General features: G+C 41.9%; 1 protein-coding gene across 3 annotated transcripts; it reads right to left on the minus strand.

Annotated features, from left to right (window-relative positions):
* Positions 1-1,973: 1,973 nt before the first annotated feature.
* Positions 1,974-22,664, minus strand: LOC142385500 (uncharacterized). 3 transcript variants are annotated; one of them, XM_075472104.1, is made up of 5 exons: positions 22,565-22,664; positions 20,742-20,897; positions 12,189-12,288; positions 10,125-11,654; positions 1,974-3,377 (listed from the first exon to the last, which is right to left on the minus strand). In XM_075472104.1, exons 3-5 carry the CDS (start codon positions 12,204-12,206, stop codon positions 3,339-3,341), a joined length of 1,587 nt encoding a protein of 528 aa, XP_075328219.1. In that variant the 5' UTR covers positions 12,207-12,288; positions 20,742-20,897; positions 22,565-22,664; the 3' UTR covers positions 1,974-3,338. The 3 variants fall into 3 exon arrangements, with proteins under 3 accessions (XP_075328219.1, XP_075328220.1, XP_075328221.1); XM_075472105.1 differs by lacking the exon at positions 20,742-20,897; XM_075472106.1 differs by lacking the exon at positions 1,974-3,377 and having other exon boundaries at positions 8,703-11,654.
* Between the last annotated feature and the right edge of the window lie 1,019 nt (positions 22,665-23,683).

A 23,683-nucleotide genomic window follows, 5' to 3' on the forward strand; every position in this document is an offset into this window, starting at 1 on the left:
TGCTGGCCCCATCGAAACAATACCCCTGCAGCTTATTTAGAGGTAGGTTCAAGCGCAAAAAGAAATCCTTGATACACCGGAACAAAGTCTCAGATGTACTGTCAGCTGCGTTGTAGAATCCCAAAAACTGGCCCTTCTGGTTGAACTGTTGGTCAGTGTAGAACAAATGACAGGAAAACTGTTCACACGATGTGATGTCCGTTGTTCCGTCTGCAATCAAGCCATAGTATGGGGAGCTTTGCGCCTCTGCCACTATCTTCCTCTGCACAGCATGAGCCAGAAGCTCCAGAATCTCATTTTGGCACTCGCACCCCATCCAGTTGTCTCGCCTGAGGAGCCAGTCGCGTGCTGCTGGTTCGGAGTACGTCCTCTCCAGCATCAGCTGCCAAAACACCCCATCACGATGGTGCTGTCCTCTTGTAGGTAGCCCCTCACGTCCGAGGAATTTCAGCGATCTGAAAGCCAGTTCCAAAACTGTCTGCGCAGTCATATGATTCTTCGTGATAGCGTTTGATAGCAATGCATTAATTGGTGTCATCTTTAATGCCGCTAGTTTATTCACTGCTTCAATATGACAGCGCGACTTCTCATGAATATTGCACTTTTCAGTTGCCTTTCTCCAGTTTCGGAAGCCCCCCTTCACAAAACTGCCAGCACTTATTGCTGCATCTGGATTGACAAGGCGCTTCTTGATCGCAGAGCAGCAGTGAAAACACAGAGCGATGTCGTGCTCTTTCACATAGTGTATCCATGACCATCGCTGAAACCACCCACAGTGAAAGGACCGGGAGATATTTTCCTTGCCAAAACGTCTGGCTGGGAACGAGTGGTCTGATGGTTGAAAGGGAACTTCATCGAGTACATACCCACGTTTCCTCGACAGTGACTGGGGAGGTGGTAGCCTTACTGGTGCTCTCACTACAGCCAGTTAGCGCTTGCTGCTCGTGGTCAGTGCTGGAGTGGGAAAGATGCCCTGATGATGATGAAGGCGTCTCGTCTTCCTGAACTTCCTTCTCGTCATAGGATGACTTTTTTTCTTTGGCTTTTTGCCCCCTCCATCTTTAAAGAAATCCAATATCCTTTTCTGGCTCATTGCTGCTAGCTTGACACAACTCACCACAAGCAACAAACGTCTCTCCCGTCACACTGTTCTTTCCCGCCAGGTTGAGGTCTAAAAGTTTATCATTCATTTCAAACCAAATTTTTAAAAGACATTTAAAACTACTTATAAGTATGAAAAACGTAGAAAACATTCATATTTTGTGTTTTTATTTTAGAATAATAATTAGGGGGAGAAAAACTATGCCTGAATTTAGGCTAATACACAAGTGGTGTAGTTGCGTCTGTTGTCCAGTGGTGGGTGCTGCAGCACCCGGAGCACCCCACTTCCTGCGTCCCTGCAGATTCCTCTGAGAGTTCCCTACGCCTCGGTGTCAGCGCCACCAGCTGGCTAACGAGCTGAATGACAGGTTTCCAGGTCACTGACAGCTGCTAAATGTTGATATCGGTTGCTGTCGGTGTTAAAACTGTTTGATAGTTACCTTGATGTGATACAACTCAACGACCAAGAGCTGCGCGGTGATAAATGTGGTTAAATATCCGTTAAAGACTCCGTGTCTGCATCCAGCTCGATGATGTTGTTTTCATGAATCGGGCGTTTCTGAGTGATGAAGAGGTCTCACTCTGAGTTATTTTCACGATCCGAGGAACGGAAGCTTGTTGGAACCAGGTGGAACCGTCAATATAAAGACATCCTTCTACAAATACACGATCTTTGCTGCAAGACGGTGCCTTACGAGGGTCAAAAGTCACTCATTGAAAAGAGATATGGCGAAGAGGAGGAAAGAATGACATGAAATAATGTAAAATTTAAAGTATTTATGAATATAAAAAGACAGTTATTCAAAGATTATGAAACAAACAGAAAATTGAAAATAAAAAAAAATGTAATATAATGAAATAGAACTTCTGACAATAAAAGACAACCTGATGCAGGGATAGAACAAAGAAATAAAAATCATGACGAGAAAAAGGAATGAAATGAAAACAAATCAAAGGGAAATAAACAGAAATGTATTAAAATGAAGACGATCTGACAACAAAATATTAAAATGCATCAACTTAAAAATCATCAAATACTCAGACTAAATAAAGATAAAAACAAATAAAAAGGACAAAAATGGTGCCATCCAGTAAAAAACTTCTACTATCATTGTATGGATGTTTTTACAGTAAATATTATCATTAATATTGATTCTAAATGTCATGGTGAGACTGTTTAGACTTTTAAGACAAAAAGGTTTTTTCCAGCCAGCATGATGCACAGCGGTGGGTTTTTAAAGCAAAAACTATTTAATTAGTATACAATGACAAAATGAATAAGAAATAAAAACAGAAAACAAACTCTTTGCCACTATCCTGGTGAACTTATTTCATGTTAAATCCTGTCAACTTCTTTAGGTTTCTGCTCCATCACATCTGTGGACCTCTGCTCTGATCCATGCAGTCGAGTTTTTACCTGGTCCACCATCACAGTCTCACTGCAGCGCCCCAAGACTTACGGGGCCTCATCAGACCAAAAAATACAAAGTCCATCAAAGACAGCACTTCAAATGTGACGTGAGCTGAGAAACGTTCAGGTAACATTGTTGAACTACTGACACCTAGTGGTCAGAGCTGGAGATAGCAGTCATCTCACTGGAACTCCAAACTGCATCTGTATACATTGTGTAATACGAGCGTTCTGCTGGGAAGAAGTCAGAAATGCTTCTTCCTGCAGTAATAACACCATTTCTGTTCATCCAGCTTTGCTTCCAGATACTAATAGAAACAGTTTTTAATCTTTTTCTCTCACAGATTCTTGTTATTGTGGCACATTACAACTTTCAGAGGAAATGAATTCTGAACTGTGGCTTTTAAAGTTTGAAGTTTGGATCAGAAGAGGCTCTCTCTGTCCGTTCAGACGCAGCGAGTGCGTTGCAGCCATTTCATGTTGGGAATTATTCCTGCTCTTGGTGATCCTGCTGATGTTTAGCCAGAGCAGATGCTGAGACGAACACTGCAGCACACCGGTAACAGTGGAACAGTTCATATTCAGGGTGGGAGGGCTTATGAGCAGCAGACCGACTGGTGTCGCGGCCGAGCTGCTCCTCAGTGTGAACACGCTCATGAAGCGTGCGCTGACCTGCTGATGGGAAGCTTTTCTCACTTTGTCCACAGCTGAATGATTTCTGTCTGCGCTGGATTGTTTGGTGTCTTTTGAGGTCCGCTGCAGTGGTGAATGATGTCCCACCCTGCTGACAGGAGTCCTGTTCACCACTGGGACGGTGCCCACAGGGCTAAGAACTGGGTCCATCTGAGCCGCTCTGCTTCTGAAGCTACAAAGACACAAAGACAGGAAAGGTCAGGGTTTCCTGCTCCTTTTTACAATGAACACACCGGCTCTGAACTCAACCAATACCACCAAAGAAGAAGATAGAAATCTGCCAATGTTGTAGGAAACTGAAAGCTAGGAGTTTTATTTCAGTCTAATATCTGGAGGTCAAAACTAGAAGTTGGGAGCATTCAGTTAGAAAACAGATCACAGTTTGATGCCTGATGAAGTCAAATTCCTTCTTAGCACAAAGAACAAATACTTTCCACAATTTTTCTGAGGAAATGTCCTGATTTCTGCACTTTGGGCTGTGTTTACTTTACTGATTTAGCTAAATGAAAACAAACTGTGGTGCTTCTGCTCTGTTAGTGCCAATAATCTGGCATCGAAATCCTAAACCAAACCAAACAAGCAAACAGAGACCGCTTGAAGAGGTGTTTTAGTCGAGATCGAGATATGAAAGCAGCACGGTCCAAAGATGTCCAGGAATTTAGATACATCTCTAGGATGCGGTGGGATGCATCATCAGTGATCTTCTTGGGGTCATTGTTAGCTCCGACATGATCACCCGCTTGGTGGCGTCTAAGTGAAAAAGCAAGTCTGTCTGTCTTGTCTTGTCTGGGTGATGTGTTTAGGGATCTTTAACTGTTTTCCAAGGTCCACTTTCAGCTGCCAATCTGAGGCTGTGGACAGCCAACATGCATTTGTTTGCGGGCAGGATGGGGGCTTCTCTCCAGCCCTAAGAAAGGGGATGGGATTCTTCCTGGGGAGGTGTCTGCTAGAGAGAATAGCTGAGGTGACTGCTTCTGCAACTGCCTTCAACACCTGGGCCATTTGTTTGTGGGCTGGAATGGGGCAAACATACAGAACAGATTCTTGATTTTAGACGTCAGTCAGTTCTAAACCTAGGAGCTGTGTTGCTCATTAGAGGTCAGCATAGGCATCAGAACCACATATTATCTTGATTTGTGTCTGTCCAGTTGCTGGATGTGGTCACTGAGTCCCTTTGAAGTGCCATCAACAACAGGAAACTCTTCAAACCATCATCACACCAGATAACATTCAATAGAACAGGAGAACATCCCAGCTCCTGGCAGAATACTCAAGCAGATGCGGGTGGACCTGGGGAAGCAGCTCAGATTTACTAAAGACATCAGAGAAAAGTCTTAGACTGGACCTTATGCTTTTTGCAAAAACATCGAAACAGATGGACTTGGAGGATGGGGTTTAACTTGAAAGACCCAAAACCCTGTATGACCCAAGGTACTATCACTGATGATGTATACAAGAATATCAACAGATGCACGTTACAACCATGATAACCTTTCTTCGCCAGGGAATTCCAGCATTAGGATGGTTGATGACCATGAATAAACCAGGATCAACTGGAGGGAAAGCTGAAAGATGCATCCGGGTCGGAAGGGGCAGCAACTAAACCTGCAGCTTTTGTGAGGGAGGACGCAAACCTGCATTAAAAACTCCCAAAGAAACATAACCCAAAGAGAGCCCAAGAGGAGAGGAAATTGAGCACCCCGAAATACAGATAAGCAGGCAACAACCTACCCAGGCTCCGCCCTCGCAGTGACGCAACACCTTCGGCTCTGCTACACTTACTCAGGCAAACTTCTCATTCAGGTGGATTCGAGTTCCCGAAAAAAATGGGAACTCCACCCACTTTGTCGGGAAGCAATCAACTTTGAGCAGCGCCAACGGCCCAGGGTAGAGGCGTGTTCAAGGTAGTGACGTGGTTGAACTGCCACTCAACCCATGGATTGTACACGGAAGCGCTTCATTCAATATCAACATGGAGCAGCGTCAAGCTTTTGACACTGCTGTAGATGCTGTAATGAAAGTGTTCGACGGGAGATTCTCGTTAAAAATCGAGCAAAGAACAGCCCTTGAATAATTTCTTGACAGGAAAGACGTTTTCGCCTTGCTCCCTACTGGCTTTGGTAAGACTTTAATCTACCAGTTAGCCCCGCTGGTAGCTAAATCATACGTCAGAGGAAAGCGTGGTGTGATGGGCTTAAGCTTAGTCACAGCCTTTTCTGGCCACAACCAGTAGCAACCCGAGGGAGGCGGGTTGACCAGGCCATTTCGAATCGTATTCGTTATGGTCTTGGTCAGACCAGAATCTCGAAGAGATTTGAAAGTCTATGTTAATCAGGCTAGGCAACAACCCATGCGATCACACAAATTACATCAAAACAACTTAATGTATGTGGTAGAGATGCGCGGATGACGTATTTTCCCATCTGCAACCGCTGCAAAAAATATATATCCGCCCGCTATCCATTTGCACAAACATTTTTCAAATGATTTTCAAAACCAAACCCGCCCGCCATCCGCCGATAGGTGTAGGTCTATTGAAGGTGCCTTGGCGATTTGTATCGGCTTTTTCAAACAGCGTAGTTGATTATATCTTGCCAATAAGTCCGCCTACTACTATGTAGTGGATAATAGTGCTGTCAAAATCACTCCCAAGTGCTAAATTGTACACCTTTAAGACACACAGCCGTCACAAGCGATTGAATTCCTTCAAAGGCATTCACACTAACACAGTTACAGGTTAGCATACCCTACGTCTCCCCACTTGTATGTGAAACATTAATACAGAATATAACTATATAGTTCTACATTTTGGATTAACCGATCTATTTCCAAGCATCACACGACCCTTCCATCACCTTGAAAATGTGCATTCCACTGTCGTTTTGACATGTCTGTATTGAAATACTATTTGCAGCTATATTTCACACTCCATCAAGAAAAAAGTAAAACATGATGAGCACGGGCACACCGTTTTGAGTGTACGAATTTTTTAAAAGAATCTAGACAACAAAGTCCGTCTACATAGCACGATAAATCCATCCTGGAAAATTAAGTGGGTTTTTTTTGTTTTTTTTTAGTGCTTCAACTGCAACCTGCCCGAATTTAATTGAAATACGATTTTTCGACGTGTCATCCGCCCGATCCGCGGATTCATCCGCCAACCGCGCATCTCTAGTATGTGGCAAGACCTCCAAACACTCCCAAGGCCTGAAATCCAGCAGGCCGAGATGAAATTGCAGGGAAAGGTGACATGAAGAGCAATGCCGGGAATCTCGCTAGAAAACCAAAAATCCCCAAGCCCTGAAAGCTCAAGCAACAGGTGCTTTAAAACACTAGCCATGGCTAAAGGGGCTTCCAGGAGGCAAATGAAGGAAGGGCACAAATTTGATGATCTGGATGGTATTCTGGAAGCTACCAAGAAGGATATGGCAGACAGAAAACTCCAGGGAACGACAAACACGACTGTCAGCATTGCCACAAAAAGGTTTGGTTTGGTACAGGAGGGATCAAAAGACAGAATTCCAAGAACAAATCCTCCAGTTGAAACAAGAACTGCTTTTGAGGAAATAGCTCAAGTGGAAGGTGGAAAGATGAGAAATCCGAACTACAAGGGATCCTGAGGAATAAACTCCTGACCCTCCAACGAGCAGGCTGTAATAAGAACCGGACAATGGAAAAAATAAAGACAAATCGGGCTGCTTTTGGATTTACCAAACAGGTTCTCTGTCAGTGACGTGGGGGGCACATAGCCTCACCAGAATACGGGATGGACAACGATCTCAACACCACCTACAGAAACTAAACTTGGGAGAAAGACCTCATCCTGATCAGTCCACCTGCACCAACCACAGACTTTAATATCAAAGGAGTAAACTGAAAGGAAATCCAATCAGTGGTCAAGTCTGTTAGAACAAGCTCAATGCCAGGACCCTATGGACTGCTATACCAGATGTTTAAGAGGTGTTCTAAACTATAAGTGCACCTGTGGAAGATCCTGAGGAGGATTCGGAGGAGGGGAAATGTGGTCCTTCAGTGGGTAGTCAAGCAGAGACCATGTCAACCAAGACCTGGAGGGATAACCAGAAGCAGTCAAATTCTGACCTTCCAGGAAAATTTAAAGCCTGGATATACCAACATGACATCTTACTCAGGAAATTGTGCTCACTGCTGGTATGACTTTCCACTGTGGGTTAACTAAAGAGTGATACGAGTATGGCCTTATACGGCAACAAAAGCAAGCTGATGCTCCCCCTCAGCAGTCAGGAGGGAGCTGGTCCTTCAAAGAAGAGTTCAATATCAGCAGAAAAAGGAGGCACTCCCGTACAAGAAGTCCAGCGATCACAAAGTTTAACAACCTTCCATGTAAGTGAGGCCCAGGAGAAAGGGGAGGGCACAGAAGGCAGTGGGCCATTCAGAGTCAAGACTATAGCCGCACTCGGACAGAGCAGTTCTAAGAACGGTCCACCTCGAATTTCGTTCTAATAACTGCCCTACCCCAAGGGAACCGTATCATTTTGCATTCGGACATGAGTCGGGACCCTGATAGGGACTGATGCGACGCAACCGTCTGCGACAGTGACATCTTACTTTAGCGCCACACGGTGATATTAATCATGGACGATCACATCGGGCGTCTAACATGGAGGCTGGGAGAGCTCACAGAGAGAGTCAGGAGACGAAGGATGGAGCGCAGGCCATACTTCTTGGTTTCATGAAGGAAGGAGAGCAGAGCGCCGCAAACAAAGGAGAGCAAGTAAGTTTAACTTATTAAAGACGCGCCGGTTGTGTCCGTGTCGTATGAGGAAACATTTGAGCCGTGACAACATGACAAGGGGCAGAGTTACCAACCACCAAACACCTCCGTCAGATGTGTTCCTATGGAACCCAGAACAGACCCAGCTGAGGAGAAGGAGCTGAAATGGTTACAGGAACTGAGAGCGATGGTCCCTAGTTCCTGTACGTCCGAATGCGGGGAAAAACGGCTGCATTCCTGAACAGGTTATAGGAACTGTAAAAGGTTCCTACAGTGGGAATGCGCCTAATGTCCCTGAGTGCAGGTAGGATCGGTAGCAATTGGATGTAAAGGGTTGGATAGAATTCAGAAAAAAGTTAAATAAAAATACAGAGAGAGGTGGGATGTGGTCCAGAATATACAAGAGCTGGGGTTAAAGGGACACTCCACCCATTTGCATTAGGCTTTGCATTGTTAGAAACCCAGTCATACTTTTGAATGTGTCATGCAACACTCTCTCATTTCCCCCTGAGACGGGAGAAATCCGTATTCACCTCTTTACACTTCCTCCTACAATGACGCAAAAATCGTCATTTTGCGTCATTTTAGGAGGAAGTGGAAGAGGGGTGGATTTCTGTTGAAACTACAAGCGCTAGTTCCCACCCTTCAACACCGCCCATAGGGGTGTTGGACTTAATGCGCTAACAGACCTATCACAGATCAGTGCCAGTGCTTTAGACTGGCAGAGAGCTGCAGCTAACACATATACACACATATATATATATATATATATATATATATATATATATATATATATATATATACACATGTAAATAAATAATTGTCATGAGATCCACACTCCTTACCAGTTGGTGGCGGTAATGCCACCAACTGGTTTAAGTTGTTTGCCAACCACCAATAAAAAAAATGAAATAGAGAAAGAGAGAGAGCTGCAGCTAACACGGAGGACTGGACTGGGATTTTGAAGAAGATATCGAGCTGGGGCGAATTGGTGGCGTCCTGGAGACCTACTTTAGAATACCTAAAGTCAACTGGAAACGACAGCCAAACAGGGCCAAATGGACGTCTTTCTGTAAAGTAAGTTTGTTTTCTTTGTTACTATGTCAAGGAGTACTCTTGCTAACACGCTAACGTGGCATGTTCATTGCACAAATAGCTTGCAGTTATGCAAGCTACTGTGGCACGCTAGGCTCAAATGCCATCACTCACTTTGTGATCAATGTTTTGTCTAGACAATTTCGTCTAACAGCCTACCGGCACTTTCTTGAGTGGGTCCTGCAAGGAGAGAGATTGGGCGTTGTGTCGTGCAGGCTATCTAAACTTTGTTGAAGGCAGACAGGAGAGGAGTGACATTTTGTTTTTTAATTCACAAAATAAGAATTGTCATGAACATAAAGACACACAAACAACATTATCCACACTATAAAAAAAGAGGTATTGACCCTGTGATTGAGTATACAGTGATGTGCTCGATGGAAGTGCAAACAGGTAAGGCAGTGACATGATTTCCAGGTAGCGTAGAGTCGAGTGGAGCTCGTACACTCTCAGGGGAGTGGCCTGCGGATCTTGAGCATTGCAATGCACTATGGGGATTGTTGTTTTTAATCCACAAGCACAAAAAAGTCATTTTCTGCCTTTTCTCGGTCAAGAAGGCACCAAATTAAAAATTTATGCAACTATTCTACTACATATATGGCCCACTTTCAATACATATTCATGTCTCCACTGGTGGAATGTTCCTTTAACTCCTGGACCCGTTTGTTCTGTGACCCGACCTCGGATAAGCGGATGAAAATGGATGGATGGTTCAGATTGGCTATTTATGCTCCCTAACAAATTAAATAGTGGTTTTATTTAGACTACACAGTTGTTTGGTCCCAACATGTTGAATGCTCTCTAACAAGTATCTGATAATGCTCTTCCTTTCACAATTAAACATGACCTTACTTATACTGTTGATTCCCTTTGGTTTTGATTTCACCGAACATTTAAATGACATTGAACACTTCTGACATGGCTGTTTAAGGAGACACAACTCACTGAATATGTTAGGATTAAAAAAACTCCTACATCGCTGTCCTTCTCCAATGGGAGCCACTTGCCTACTTGCTCAGTTAAATCCTAAACTCATCAGAAGATGGGAAAATAAGTGTTTGATGTACATACCTCACAGTGATTCTTCTTGGATCGTCTCTTTCTGCCGTGGCTTTGTTGGTGAAAGCCACGTGGAGTCGTTAAATTTTCATCACACTGGGAATCACTGCATATTTGTGCTCCATTGCAGACAAGCTGATGTTTTTTTAAGGCAGAGAAGTAACCAAAGGACTTCCCACACTGTCCACAACCGAAAGGTTTAACTCCACTGTGGATACGTTGATGTCTTATTAAGGCACTTTTCTGAGTAAAAGCCTTCCCACACTGTCCACAACTGAAAGGTTTAACTCCACTGTGGATACATTGATGTGTTATTAAGTAATTTTTCTGATTAAAAGCCTTCCCACACTGGTCACAACTGAAAGGTTTAAATCCACTGTGGATACGTTGATGTGTTATTAAGGTACTTTTATTAGTAAAAGCCTTCCCACACTGTCCACAACTGAAAGGTTTAACTCCACTGTGGATATGTTGATGTTTTGTTAAGGTGCTTTTACAAGTAAAAGCCTTCCCACACTGTCCACAACTGAAAGGTTTAACTCCACTGTGGCTACGTTGATGTTTTGTTAAGGCACTTTTATCAGTAAAAGCCTTCCCACACTGTCCACAAATGAAAGGTTTAACTCCACTGTGGATATGTTGATGTAATATTAAGGTACTTTTATAGGTAAAAGCCTTCCCACACTGTCCACAACTGAAAGGTTTAACTCCACTGTGGATACGTTGATGACTTGTTAAGGTGCTTTTACGAGTAAAAGCCTTCCCACACTGTCCACAAATTAAAGGTTTAACTCCACTGTGGATACTTTGATGTCTTGTTAAGGTGCTTTTACGAGTGAAAGCCCTCCCACACTGTCCACAACTGAAAGGTTTAACTCCACTGTGGATATGTTGATGTCTTATTAAGGCACTTTTCTGAGTAAAAGTCTTCCCACACTGTCCACAACTGAAAGGTTTAACAACACTGTGGCTACGTTGATGTTTTGTTAAGGCACTTTGATCAGTAAAAGCCTTCCCACACTGTCCACAAATGAAAGGTTTAACTCCACTGTGGATATGTTCATGTGATACTAAGGCACTTTTACGAGTGAAAGCCTTCCCACACTGTCCACAAATAAAAGGTTTAACTCCACTGTGGATATGTTGATGTTTTGTTAAGGAACTTTTATCAGTAAAAGCCTTCCCACACTGTCCACAAATGAAAGGTTTAACTCCACTGTGGATACGTTGATGTTCTGTTAAGTCACTTTTATGAGTAAATGCCTTCCCACACTGTCCACAACTGAAAGGTTTAACTCCACTGTGGATACGTTGATGACTTGTTAAGGTGCTTTTACGAGTAAAAGCCTTCCCACACTGTCCACAAATAAAAGGTTTAACTCCACTGTGGATATGTTGATGTCTTATTAAGGCACTTTTCAGAGTAAAAGGCTTCCCACACTGTCCACAACTGAGTGGTTTCTCTCTGTTTGCTGTTGTTGACAGAGCTTCATCATTATCCTGAAGGGAATTAGGTTCCACTGTGTTTGAGCTTTTAAACTCCTAGAGAGACAAAAAAAAAGAGATCATGAAGAACAAAGTTGATATGTATTTAGCATCTCAATAACATGAGCCAACTCCTTCTCACTGCTATTAGAAAGAAACACCTCTGTAATAACAGATCTATGAAACAAAATGACTGAAATTGACCAGACAAACATGGAAATATCCTGAGTTCATATATCTTTGGTAATATCTTTATATATATTATTAACTGATCCTGTGACACAGTCAAACTGAATACTGAATGAATTTGTAGTTACACAGTGGGATACTGCACATATCTCCATTCAGATCTGCCATCAGGAGGACTCTGATGGACACTACAACACTGAGGCAGGTAAACAATCTGTTATATATTGATAACTGAAGATCATCCGATCAAAAACAGGGATATCAGAGCATCATGGGTTCATCCTCAACTCCGAAACCTAAACATTCTCCCTCTTCAGAGGTCTGTAGCACTAACACAGGTGACCGATATGTAATCGGCCAGAATACATTTTTGGAAACTATATCATAATGAAACCGTCTCACCTCTTCTGAAGAAGCCATTTTCCATCCGTAGTGGTTGAGTTGAGAAAACAAAATGTCTGCCAATGTTCCTCCTTGGTCATCTGTTAATCCCACCGAGCACCTGTAGCATCAGATATTCATTAGCCCCCATCATTGTTTCATGTTCATCAGCCAAAACAGTATGTTGGACAAAGACAGTCTGGGAGAGGACCTTTAAGTTCAAGATCCTTTGGGACAGATAAGATTAAGTGAAAAAGCACACTCTCCATAATTTAAGGATAAAGTACATAAATCCATTACATTCCACTCAGTGGAGGTCAGGTTGTGGAGGGAACATGTCCAGTTGGGACCTCATATATTATCAAATGACCAAATGCGGTAACGTCGGCGTGTTAACACTAGCATAGCATTGTAGCTTGTTAACATTAGCCTTGTTTACAAGTCCTCCATGGCTACCTCAGTTACCCGTCTGTTTTATAATAACAAAGGCTTGTTGTTTTGGCGTTATCACGAAGACGGAGGTGTGTTTTTCACTGTTAATGGTCTTTTTTCTGGCCGGTTTTCAGTGTTTTCAGTGACTTTATATATTTTTTCTGATCCTTGTTGTTTTGAGGTCCCGTTGCCAGATCTCACGATATGTTGCCATGAGTGCCTTTGCCATTCAGAGACTTTATTTTGCACCTTTCCTCTGTACCTCAGTTTCCCGTCTGTTTTATAATAACAAAGGTTTGTTGTTTTGGCGTTATCACGAAGACGGATGTGTGTTTTTCCACTGTTAATGGTCTTTTTTTCTGGCCGGTTTTCAGTGTTTTCAGTGACTTTTTACATATTTTTTCTGATCCTTGTTGTTTTGAGGTCCCGTTGCCGGATCTCGTGATATGTTGCCAGGGGTGCCATTCAGAGACTTTATTTTGCACCTTATTTAATTTATTTTATCCCATTTAGGGTCGCTGAATGAAAAAGCAAACAATCACATTTTGTCTCTTTGCTGGACCAGCTGCTCATGTGGATTTTACTACACTGAAGTGTATGTGTGTTTCACTCTGTTACTGTTGTGGTGTTGGCTTAGATTTAATTGCATAATATTCGACAATGTTCTATTTTTTTTTTTTTTATTCATTCACTTATCCTGGATGTAATACTATGGGGATGCCTTAATGTTTAGATAGGGAATAGAACCCCGGAAGATTAGTGTTAGTGTAATTACAAACATTGTGTAATTACACAGATTAAAGCTAGAAGTGTTTGAGTATGTCGTGTAATTTGGGTTTAGTTCTGGGTATGGCCACACGGGTTTTTATTTTATTTTTTGTTACCGTCAATATTACTATAATTTTCTGTCTTCTTTTTCCCACCCTCCTGTGTAAAAAAGACAGTGTTTGTCCAGGTCAACTGTTCTCCCTCTTTGATGGTTTCTCCCATGACAACGACACGTAGTGGAGTGCGACTGATTTCTTGGAACACTAAGGGCATGAATAACGCTGCTAAGATTGGTAAGGTAATGACGCGGCTGCAACATCTTCAAGGTGACGTCATATTCCTACAGGAAACCCATCTTAAATCTTCTGATACCCTTCGTATTAAGAGGGCGTGGATGGGCCACCTGTTTCACTCAAAATTCTCCCACAAAGCCAGAGGAGCAGTAATTATTATTCACAGAAATGTCGGATTTGAATTAACGCATTCAATTTCAGATCCTAATGGTTGTTACGTTGTGGTTTCGGGCATGTTGCAGAGCACACCAGTAATACTAGCTTCTATCTACGCTCCCAATTGGGATGATGAAACATTTTTTGTGAACCTCTTTGCTCGAATTCCCAATGCCGACAACCACCGTATTATTATGGCCGGGGACTGGAATTTGGTCCAAGACGTGAATCTCGATAGGTCATCGCTCACACAATCTTCTCTCTCCAAATCCGCTAAAGTAGTACTGCGTAATGCATCACAATTAGGACTCTCAGACCCCTGGAGATTTATTAATCCCCAAAGTAGAGCCTTTTCCTTCTTCTCGCACCGGCACCACACTTATTCACGAATTGACTTCTTCCTACTCGATAACAACTTGATTCATCTAGTCAACTCGTGCGAATACCACTCAATAACCATCTCTGATCACTCTCCCACCTCAATTGACATTAATTTCCCTCTTGGTAGGTCTCCCCTTCCATTATGGAAATTCAGTTCCCCACTGCTGTCAGATAGTGAATTCAAGGATTTTGTTTCCACTCAGATTTCCTCATACATTGAAATTAACGACACTCCTGACGTTAGTAGCGGTGTTCTCTGGGAGGCTCTTAAGGCCACAGTGCGAGGACAGGTCATTTCTTACACTACACGTAGGAGAAGAGATGAAAAGGCTAGGATTTCCGAAATTTGCGAGGAGCTTCGTTTACTCGATGAAACATACTCTTCCTCCCCCTCCCCTTGTCTTTATAAAAAACGCCTTCTGCTACACTCGGAACACGACCTTCTAATGACAGGCGTTGTTGAGAGACAACTGAAACAGTGTAGGCAGCGTTATTTTGAGCAGGGTGACAAGGCTGGTAGACTTTTAGCTCAACAAGCTCGTGCCGCCAGTACGTCCAGATCAATCCTCCAAATTAAACTGTCTAATGGTAACCTTTCTTCTAACCCAGCTGATATTAACAGGTCTTTCTTAGAATTTTATACCAACCTCTACACCTCGGAATGCCCCCAGATCTCCGCCACAACCCCAAATCCTCTCAACTTTTTAACATACCCCAAAATCAACGAGAACACTGCTAGTGATATGGGCAGCCCCATCTCCACTCTGGAGATACAAGATGCAATAAAATCTATGCAAAGTGGGAAGTCTCCTGGGCCCGATGGTTATACAGTCGAATTTTATAAAGCATATGTCTTTAAGTTAGCCCCTATTCTGGCAAGAATGTACAACGACTCTCTCCAGACAGGCAGACTGCCGGAAACTTTGTCCACTGCATCCATCTCACTGCTCCTCAAGAAAGATAAAGATCCTACTTCCTGTAGCAGTTACAGACCAATCTCACTGTTAAATGTGGATTGTAAGATATTGTCCAAAATACTGGCTACCCGCCTCCAACGTGTACTGCCAGATATAGTTTCGATCGACCAAACAGGCTTCATGGCGGGGAGACATTCTTTTTTTAACACAAGGAGGTTGCTCAATATTATTTACTCTCCTTCCTCTAACACCCCCGAAGTCATAGTGTCTCTTGACGCAGAGAAGGCCTTCGACAGGGTTGAGTGGGGTTACTTGTTTTTTATTCTCGACAAATTTGGTTTTGACTCCCACTTTATTTCCTGGATTAAACTCCTGTATGCCTCTCCTTCTGCCTCGGTACATACCAATGGCATTCGATCTCCCCCTTTCTCTCTTCAACGTGGTACACGCCAGGGCTGTCCTCTATCGCCACTGCTGTTCAATATTGCTATTGAACCTCTCGCTATCTGGCTCAGAAGCCAAGATGGGTTTGAAGGCATTACACGTCACGGCATGGTTCATAAATTGTCCCTATACGCTGATGACCTTCTCCTTATGATTTCGAACCCCTTATTCTCTCTTCCCCCCATACTGTCAATTCTAGATCAATTTGGCCGTATATCAGGTTACAAACTAAACATTCAAAAAAGCGAAGTATTTCTGGTTAATAAAATGGCAAAGGCACTCCCTCAATCCATATTTCCTATTAAAAGGGCTCTGGAGGGATTCAAGTACCTGGGGGTGTTTGTTTCAAGCTCTTTTAAAGACCTGTTTAATAAAAACTTTCAACCACTCATAGACAAATGCAAAGCTGACATGACCAGGTGGGCCTCCCTCCCCCTGTCTCTTGCGGGTCGTGTCAACCTTATAAAGATGGTCATCCTGCCAAAGTTTCTTTACCTTTTCCAACATCTCCCAGTGTGCATCAACAAGTCTTTTTTCATTGATCTCGACAAGCAGTTGAATGCGTTCATCTGGAACAATAAGCCGGCGCGTATTAGAAGGTCGTGTCTCCAACTCCCTAAGCCAGAAGGAGGCCTGGCGCTCCCCAACTTTCGCCACTATTTCTGGGCTTCTAATATTAACAAACTCCTCTATTGGGCTAACTGTAAACTTTCAGACCCCTGCCCACCCTGGGTTCATATTGAATTGTCAACTTCCTCCTTTCTATACTCTATAATCTGCTCTCAACTCCCGGTAACTACCCATAAAAAATTAAATAACCCAATTGTTACTAGTTCCATAAATATTTGGATCCAATTCAGGAAACAACACGGGTTACATAGAGCTTCAATTCATGCCCCTATTTCAAATAACCACCTATTCTCCCCATCGTCTACTGACCCGGCCTTCCGCATTTGGTCTAACGGTGGTCTTTTGACGATTAACGACCTTTACGTGGATGGTGTTTTTTCTTCCTTTGAACTCTTGTCAGTTAAATTCAACTTGCCCAACAACCATCTCTTCCGGTTTTTTCAAACCAGGCACTTCATTCAAAAGCTTTTCCCCCACTTTCCTAATCGCCCCCCCGAATCACCAATCGATAAAATTGTTACTCTTGACCCAAACCAAAAACGGCTTATTTCAGTTCTTTATGGCCAGATTGGCTCCCTTATTCCAAATCCTACGCTATCTCTTAAGGAGCTATGGGAGAGTGATCTGGGTAATACAATTTCTGATGACCAATGGACTGACGCGCTCAACCTAGCTCATACATCCTCCATCTGCGCTAGACATGGCTTACTCCAATGCAAGGTTCTCCACAGAGCTCACTTTACTAATGCTAAGTTGGCTAGAATATTTCTGGATCGGAACGATGCTTGTAACAGATGCAACCAGTCCCCGGCTGACCACATGCACATGTTCTGGACCTGCCCGAAGCTTGACAAATTTTGGTCTGACATATTTGGAACCATTGAACAGGCCTATAACATAAAGATAGACCCCAATCCTATGACTGCACTGTTCGGTCTCCCTCCACCTGGAGACGTGCCCACCATTCTACGCCGTGTCGTTGCCTTCTCCACTCTGCTAGCTAGACGCTCTATTCTCCTCAAATGGATTCATGCCTCTCCACCAACACGTGATCAATGGATACAGTCCATCTTACAGAGCCTCCAGCTGGAGAAGCTAAGATTCTCATTAAAAGGTTCTCTGAAATCCTTCCATTCCACCTGGGACCCACTATTAGCTCTTATTAAAAAACTCCCTATCAATCCTGCCGCTGGGTCGCAGGCTTGAAGCGGAAAAAAATATATAGAGGAGAATGTGACCATCCTGTTACTGCTCTTCCACTGGCCCTTTGTCTTCTGCCGTACAACACTCCACTATATTTCCTTTTCCTCTTTTATTGTAACCTTCTCTTTACCAGGACAACACTGTCTATTATCTTCTTCTTTAATACTGGACTTACTCAGACTGTTTTCGTTAACTTATATTCTTAATATGTTATTAATATTATTTGTGGCCCAAACATACCCGTGGGTAGGGGGTAGGGGGTGGGGGGTGGGGGGTGGGGAGGGTTTGATAAATATAATTAAAAAATAAAACAAGACTGTGAATAAGGACTTTAGGTAACTTAAAGTGTTAGTGGAGCAACTCATATTGCTATCTGTATTTAATCCATGAGGATGTCCTTTAGAATGTTGCACTTTACTTTCTTTTTTTTTTCCCTCATTCCACTATTGTCCTCCTGTTATAACAGGTATGTAATGGTATAATTCTGTTTTGATAATACTTACTGTTTATACTATGCCATTTTCTGTACCACGACTTGTTTGCAATAAAAAGATTGAAAAAAAAAAAAAAAAAAAAAAAAAAAGATCCTTTGGGACAGATAAGATAAAGTGAAAAAGCACACTCTCCCTATTTTAAGGATAAAGTACATAAATCCATTACATTCCACTCAGTGGAGGTCAGGTTGTGGAGGGAACATGTCCAGTTGGGACCTCATATATTATCAAATGACCAGTCCACTCCCTTTATTGAGCTGTTAGCGTTCCCCTGATGGACACGCAGTTCTCCATATAACACTGGTGTTAAGATCTACCGGTGAAACTAGAGTATCTGAGAAAGATGTTTCATAGTCGTCGTTGTTGGGGATCAAAGGTCGAAGAAGCAGCAAATAAACAAAGTTAGTCCTTAGAATCATAAAAGTCCTTTTTCTGAACCGTAATAATACAACAATCTCGTGTCAAATTAACTTTAGCCTGAAAAAAGTTATACATTAAACTATGACAAAGTCTTATTTTGACAATTATTAACTGATATTTCAGATTCATTAGTTCTCTGTTCAGAAGAAGGAGACGGAGGATGTACTCATCCTGCCCCACCCCCCCTTCCTGCCTGGGGTTGTTCAATGGCTTCTTCACAATAGCCGCTTTCGGACAGACCGTTCTAAGAAAGTAGTTATCAGAACTACCCTCCTCGAATTTCGTTCTGATTACTATCCTTCCCCAGCGGAACTGTTTCAACATGAGTCGGGACCTGATAGGGACTGATGCGCCGCGCGCAGCCGTCTGCTTCAGTGACGTGTTAGCCGTTAGCCGTTTAGCGCGACATTAAAACACAAAACATAGTTTTAGACATTTCTACAACGTCTAAACCCTTAGATTTAATCAAATACAGTTCATTGTTGCAGATTAATCTACCCAACAGTATAAATAACAGAAAAATAACTTCTTTATTAAGTCTTGTTTTACATTTTATAATAAAATGTTTGGTCTAAATCTGTTGTTTGGTTTTTTTTGCACAACTGACACATTTATTTTGTCATCAATATGGTTTTAACCAGACAAATTATGTTTGTTTCACATGTAGTCAGTTTACAAAATGATGTCTTCTACAGAAAAGAAGAATTGATCCCGGCTCATCAGTCAAAGCATCTACAGCTACATATTTCCCTCCAAGTCAGTTAAAGCTTCTTTAAAATAATTTATTCAGCTCAGCTTTGCCATTCAGCTCATTTTCCATCTGACACCAGAGAGAACAGACAGACTGAATGACATCTTCTACAGATGGGCTGTTTGGGACAACAGGAGTAGATCCTGGGAACAGACAGTAACATCAGGCTCTGTTGAAGGATGTAGATCTGAAGGTAAGCTGGCCCTCTGGCATGATGAAGTATAAAGGAGGACAAGGTAGCTGCCCCCTGCTAGCATGCAGAGGTACCCTATACGATTTAAAACGGTGATAAATGAGTCCCTGCGGCTCCAAAAAAGAAAAACATTGATAAAATACATCGTCAGTGAAGTGATCAATGCACATTATTGGTCAATATTTATGGAAAACTGCGTCGTAAACGTTAAAGACATGGTAGGTAATCCTGTTCAGAAACACATTTTGTAATACTGGGTGAAATGGTCCGTCTATCCTGAGAGAAATCTATACAAGATGTATTTAGAAAAAGGGACGAAAATAATCAGACCTCTGTGGCAGCTGCAGGACTGAGAAAAAGCTGACCAATCCGAGATCTTGGTCGCCTACAAAAAACCAATCAGATGCCTCTGCTTTCTGCCTACGCCCCCCTCTGCCGGCCCCCTGCTCCATGTGCGCAAGCGGTTCTACCGGCTTTGGATGAAGCACTGACGGAATGGGGAGGGGGGGGTGGAGCTTAGAGGAGGGGACACTTTCGAATCTTGCTAGCTCTCTTGCTAGCTCTTTAGGATTACCTACCATAGCTTTAAAGTTGTTGTTTTTGTGCTCCGTCCCGCTAAGACAACAGTGACGTCATCAACACCGCTCACGCAGCCACCATGCTGGAAGCTTTACGCGGTTCGGTAAAGTTAGAAAGATATCGGCAGATTAGGACTTCCGGGATCAATAACTCAGAAGTGAGACGTTGTTAAAACACAAAACACGCATATTTTCAACCGTAGTAAGACAGACAAAGAGCTCCAAGCTAACTTTGATCAGAACGAGCCATCCTCTGCGCCACAGCAATAACATTAGTGTTATTACAAAATATACTAATTATTATCATTAGTGTTTCTGTGCAGCTGGCTGTGAGAGCAGCGAGCAGGGACCGTCTACAAAGTGCAACCCAAGAGACAGTACAAAAAAAGAATCAAGAAATATTCAGTAACTTCAATATGATACAGTGCAGTGTCACCAAACTCACTACACACTTCACTGGTCTCCAACAGATTACACTACAACTCTTGGTTCGAAAGAAATTCATCATTTCTGGGATTTTTTATTAGAAATATTAATCAATAATTAATCTTGGTTTAATAAAAGGTCATGCACTTTTCTGAATTTTAGAATGAATTAACTCACAATGAGAGGCTTACTGTGCATAAAGTTAAAAGTTACCAACTGCAGTTTGGAAGTTTTACATAAATGAAACTTGTTTTTTAAGAATGTATATGGTTTACTGATGCTACCTTTTCATATTACAGTATCTTCATGCCCTTTCAAACCACATTTTTGTGGTTGATCCTCTGCACGGGTCAAATGAAGTTGAGGACTCCAGAATGGCTGGCTACAGATTTGGGTAATATTAAATAAATTATGGGAAGTTAATAGGTTATATACACATTCTGTATAGCCATAGAGTAATCACAAAGGTAAAGCAAAATGTATCTTACTTTCAACCTGTAGACAATATTTCCAGATGCGCAGGAACAGACTGGGAAAGGAGGACTGGGTTAACATCAAGTGGCAGCCTGGCAAGATAAGCCACACCTTCCAGAAAGATGCCACCAGCTGTGGGATCTTTGTCATCCAGGTGATTCTTGTGTTTTCTTTAGGATAAAAAACATGTAGTTTTACTATGTAAGATGATCATACACAGTACATGTTGTTTTGCCACCTCTACAGATGGCCTAGATGACAGTGACCCAGTTTCAAAACATCCCAGAGAGGTTTCATATTGATTCATCAAAAAAATCTCTTGAAAAAATAAGACGAGACATGGCAGAAGAAATTCTGAAAGGATCAGGTATTGCTCAAATATTACATTAATATGTCAAACAGTTCCTACAAACTTAACAGTAATAAAGGCCTGTATTTTCTTTTTTTCAGTTTCAAAGGATGAGTTCTGTTCCTTCTGTGGCAATGAGGACCTGCCCAAGACTGCCGTTGATGTTGTCTGGGTGAGATTTAGAGACCAAATCATCTGAATAGTGGATAATCAATAGATAATCTGGGGTTAAGAACCAGACACAACATTAAACGATTAAAATATTATACACTCTTTAGGGATTATGTAGAGGTAACGTTTTAATATATGTTTAATATATTTGTCCCTGTAGATTGAGTGTGGAACTTGATGGTTTCACACACAGTGCTTTGGAATGACAGCAGCAACGCCACCAAACAAAGACACTCCTTGGTATTGAATACCGTGCAACCCTAAATAAAGATGCTATAGACCAATGAAGCGTGTAGTGAGTTTGGTGACACTGCACTGTATCCTAGTGAAGCTATTGATTAATATTCCTAATAAAAATTCCAAGAAATTATAAAAAAAAAAAAATTCAAACCAAGAGTTGTTAGTGAGTCCGTGAACACATCAGAATTGTTTTGAAGTCGATATGTAGAAAAAAAAGTGAGTTATTACAAAATAAAAGCCATACATAAGACAATCATATACAATGATTACTTATGCCTTTTTTTTAATTAAAAAGGTTTTCCTTGATAATAAAGGGTGTGGGAACTACACAACGAGTTCATGAACACACCAGAAGTGGTTTAGAGAGTTGTTACAAAATAAAAGCCATAAATAAGACTGAGTCATATACGTTGACTACTAATGCCTTTTTAAAAAAAAATTAAATGTTTTCCTTGATAATAAAGGGTGTGAGAACTACACAATGAGTTCATGAACACATCAGAAGTGGTTTGGTGTTGATATCTTTAAAAACAAGGGAACTATTACAAAATAAAAGTCTAAAATGGCGTTGCACTTTTGCGACGGTCCCTAAGCGCTCCTGCTGCCGTAGTGCACTTAGAAGTATATTCGGCGCGGTTACTCTGATCTTTCGCCAGACTTGCTTATTTTGGTGAGCTGATAAAGCCTGTGGAGTGCTAGTCTTAGTTTTCTGTACAAAATAATACCATCCTGAAGCTAATTGGTGCGGTTTTGTGACGCTATTCCAGTTACACCGCCGGGAAATAGGCAAATGTGGAATATAAAGCAGCTTCACCCTGGTGCCGGAGATGTGCACAGCGGAACTCGTGTGTCCCGTTAATTACTGCCTTTAAACATTTTGGATATATTAACCTCATTAAACACTTGTACTCGGAGACCTCCATCTTTATCAGAAACATGCCGATAATGGAAGGTTAACACAGCGCATTTATTGGCTTTGGCGGTGCTTTTAACACTGCTTCGTGTGGACCGTGTCGCTCCAAACAGGAAGACTGAACCGGAGCCGAACCGTCCTAACGATGAAGATGGAAAACTTACCTGCGGCGCTGCTTCAAAGCTCCATAAAAACCAAGAAGACAAAAGTCTCCGGTGATCTGCTTTTTAGACCAGAGGGGTGTAAACAAAGAGCAGCGACCCCCCCCCCCACACAGACTTCTACAGAAAGGAAGGAATGCGGAAGTCACGTGGCTCACGGAGCCGCAGATAGTTGATGTACATGACTGGCTGCACACGGGGATCCGTCTCCAACCCTTCTCCCTAAAATACATTATTTATGACATTATGATGGTTAATAGTGAATGGGACTTTCTGGTCAATAACATATTATTATTCGGAAAATATTTCATACATAAATGGAAATATATGAATGTAAAACCCAGATTTTTTGTATTTCATAAAGATTTTCTTTCCTTTACCAAAGCCCTTAATATTATAAAAAGTAAAAATGCTCCTTTAAAATGTATATAAGATGATGTAAGCCGTGTATTTTGTAGGTGATTTAATAAAAAGGTTCAAAATTACGGAAGCCCAGAGTGGACATGGTACGTATAAACTTTTTTTGGATGGTTTTCTCGAGATAACGAGTTCATTTACCAATGGTTTTCGAGGCCACTTTTTCTCCCCAGTCCGCCCCTGTTTATATATGTTTTATGTGTCTGCAGTTTGTTTGTCTTGTAGAGATAACTTTCGTATCAGCCCGCGTCCTTTAAGGAGACGGCCGGCTCGACTGCAGCTCAACAGGCGTTTACACCTCAGGGATCCTGCTGATGGAGTCGACTTCATCATAATCGTAATTGTGTTTGATGAACAATTAATCTACATTATCCTATTAGGAAGTACTTGTTTTGGCCACAGAGCTCTGTTGCACCATGTTTTTTTTTGTTTTTAACAAGAGTGGTTCTTATTATTAGCCTGCACTGTCTTCTCTAAATTCTATACTTGTGACCATATATAGTATATATTCATATATTTAGAATGTGTCAATTAAATGTCTCTGCTATCTTTGGAAAATTTGATGCTGAATTGTCATAATTACACATTATATCAACAAGAGAATTTGGTAAGGTATCCAGGCAGGTTTTTGAAATATTTACATGAAAACAGTGTCAAAAACTTGCATTTTCTATATTAATAGTGCTGGTTGATCAACAGTGTCAT

The sequence above is a fragment of the Odontesthes bonariensis genome, chromosome 8 (assembly GCF_027942865.1).
Source record: "Odontesthes bonariensis isolate fOdoBon6 chromosome 8, fOdoBon6.hap1, whole genome shotgun sequence".
NCBI lineage: Eukaryota > Metazoa > Chordata > Actinopteri > Atheriniformes > Atherinopsidae > Odontesthes > Odontesthes bonariensis.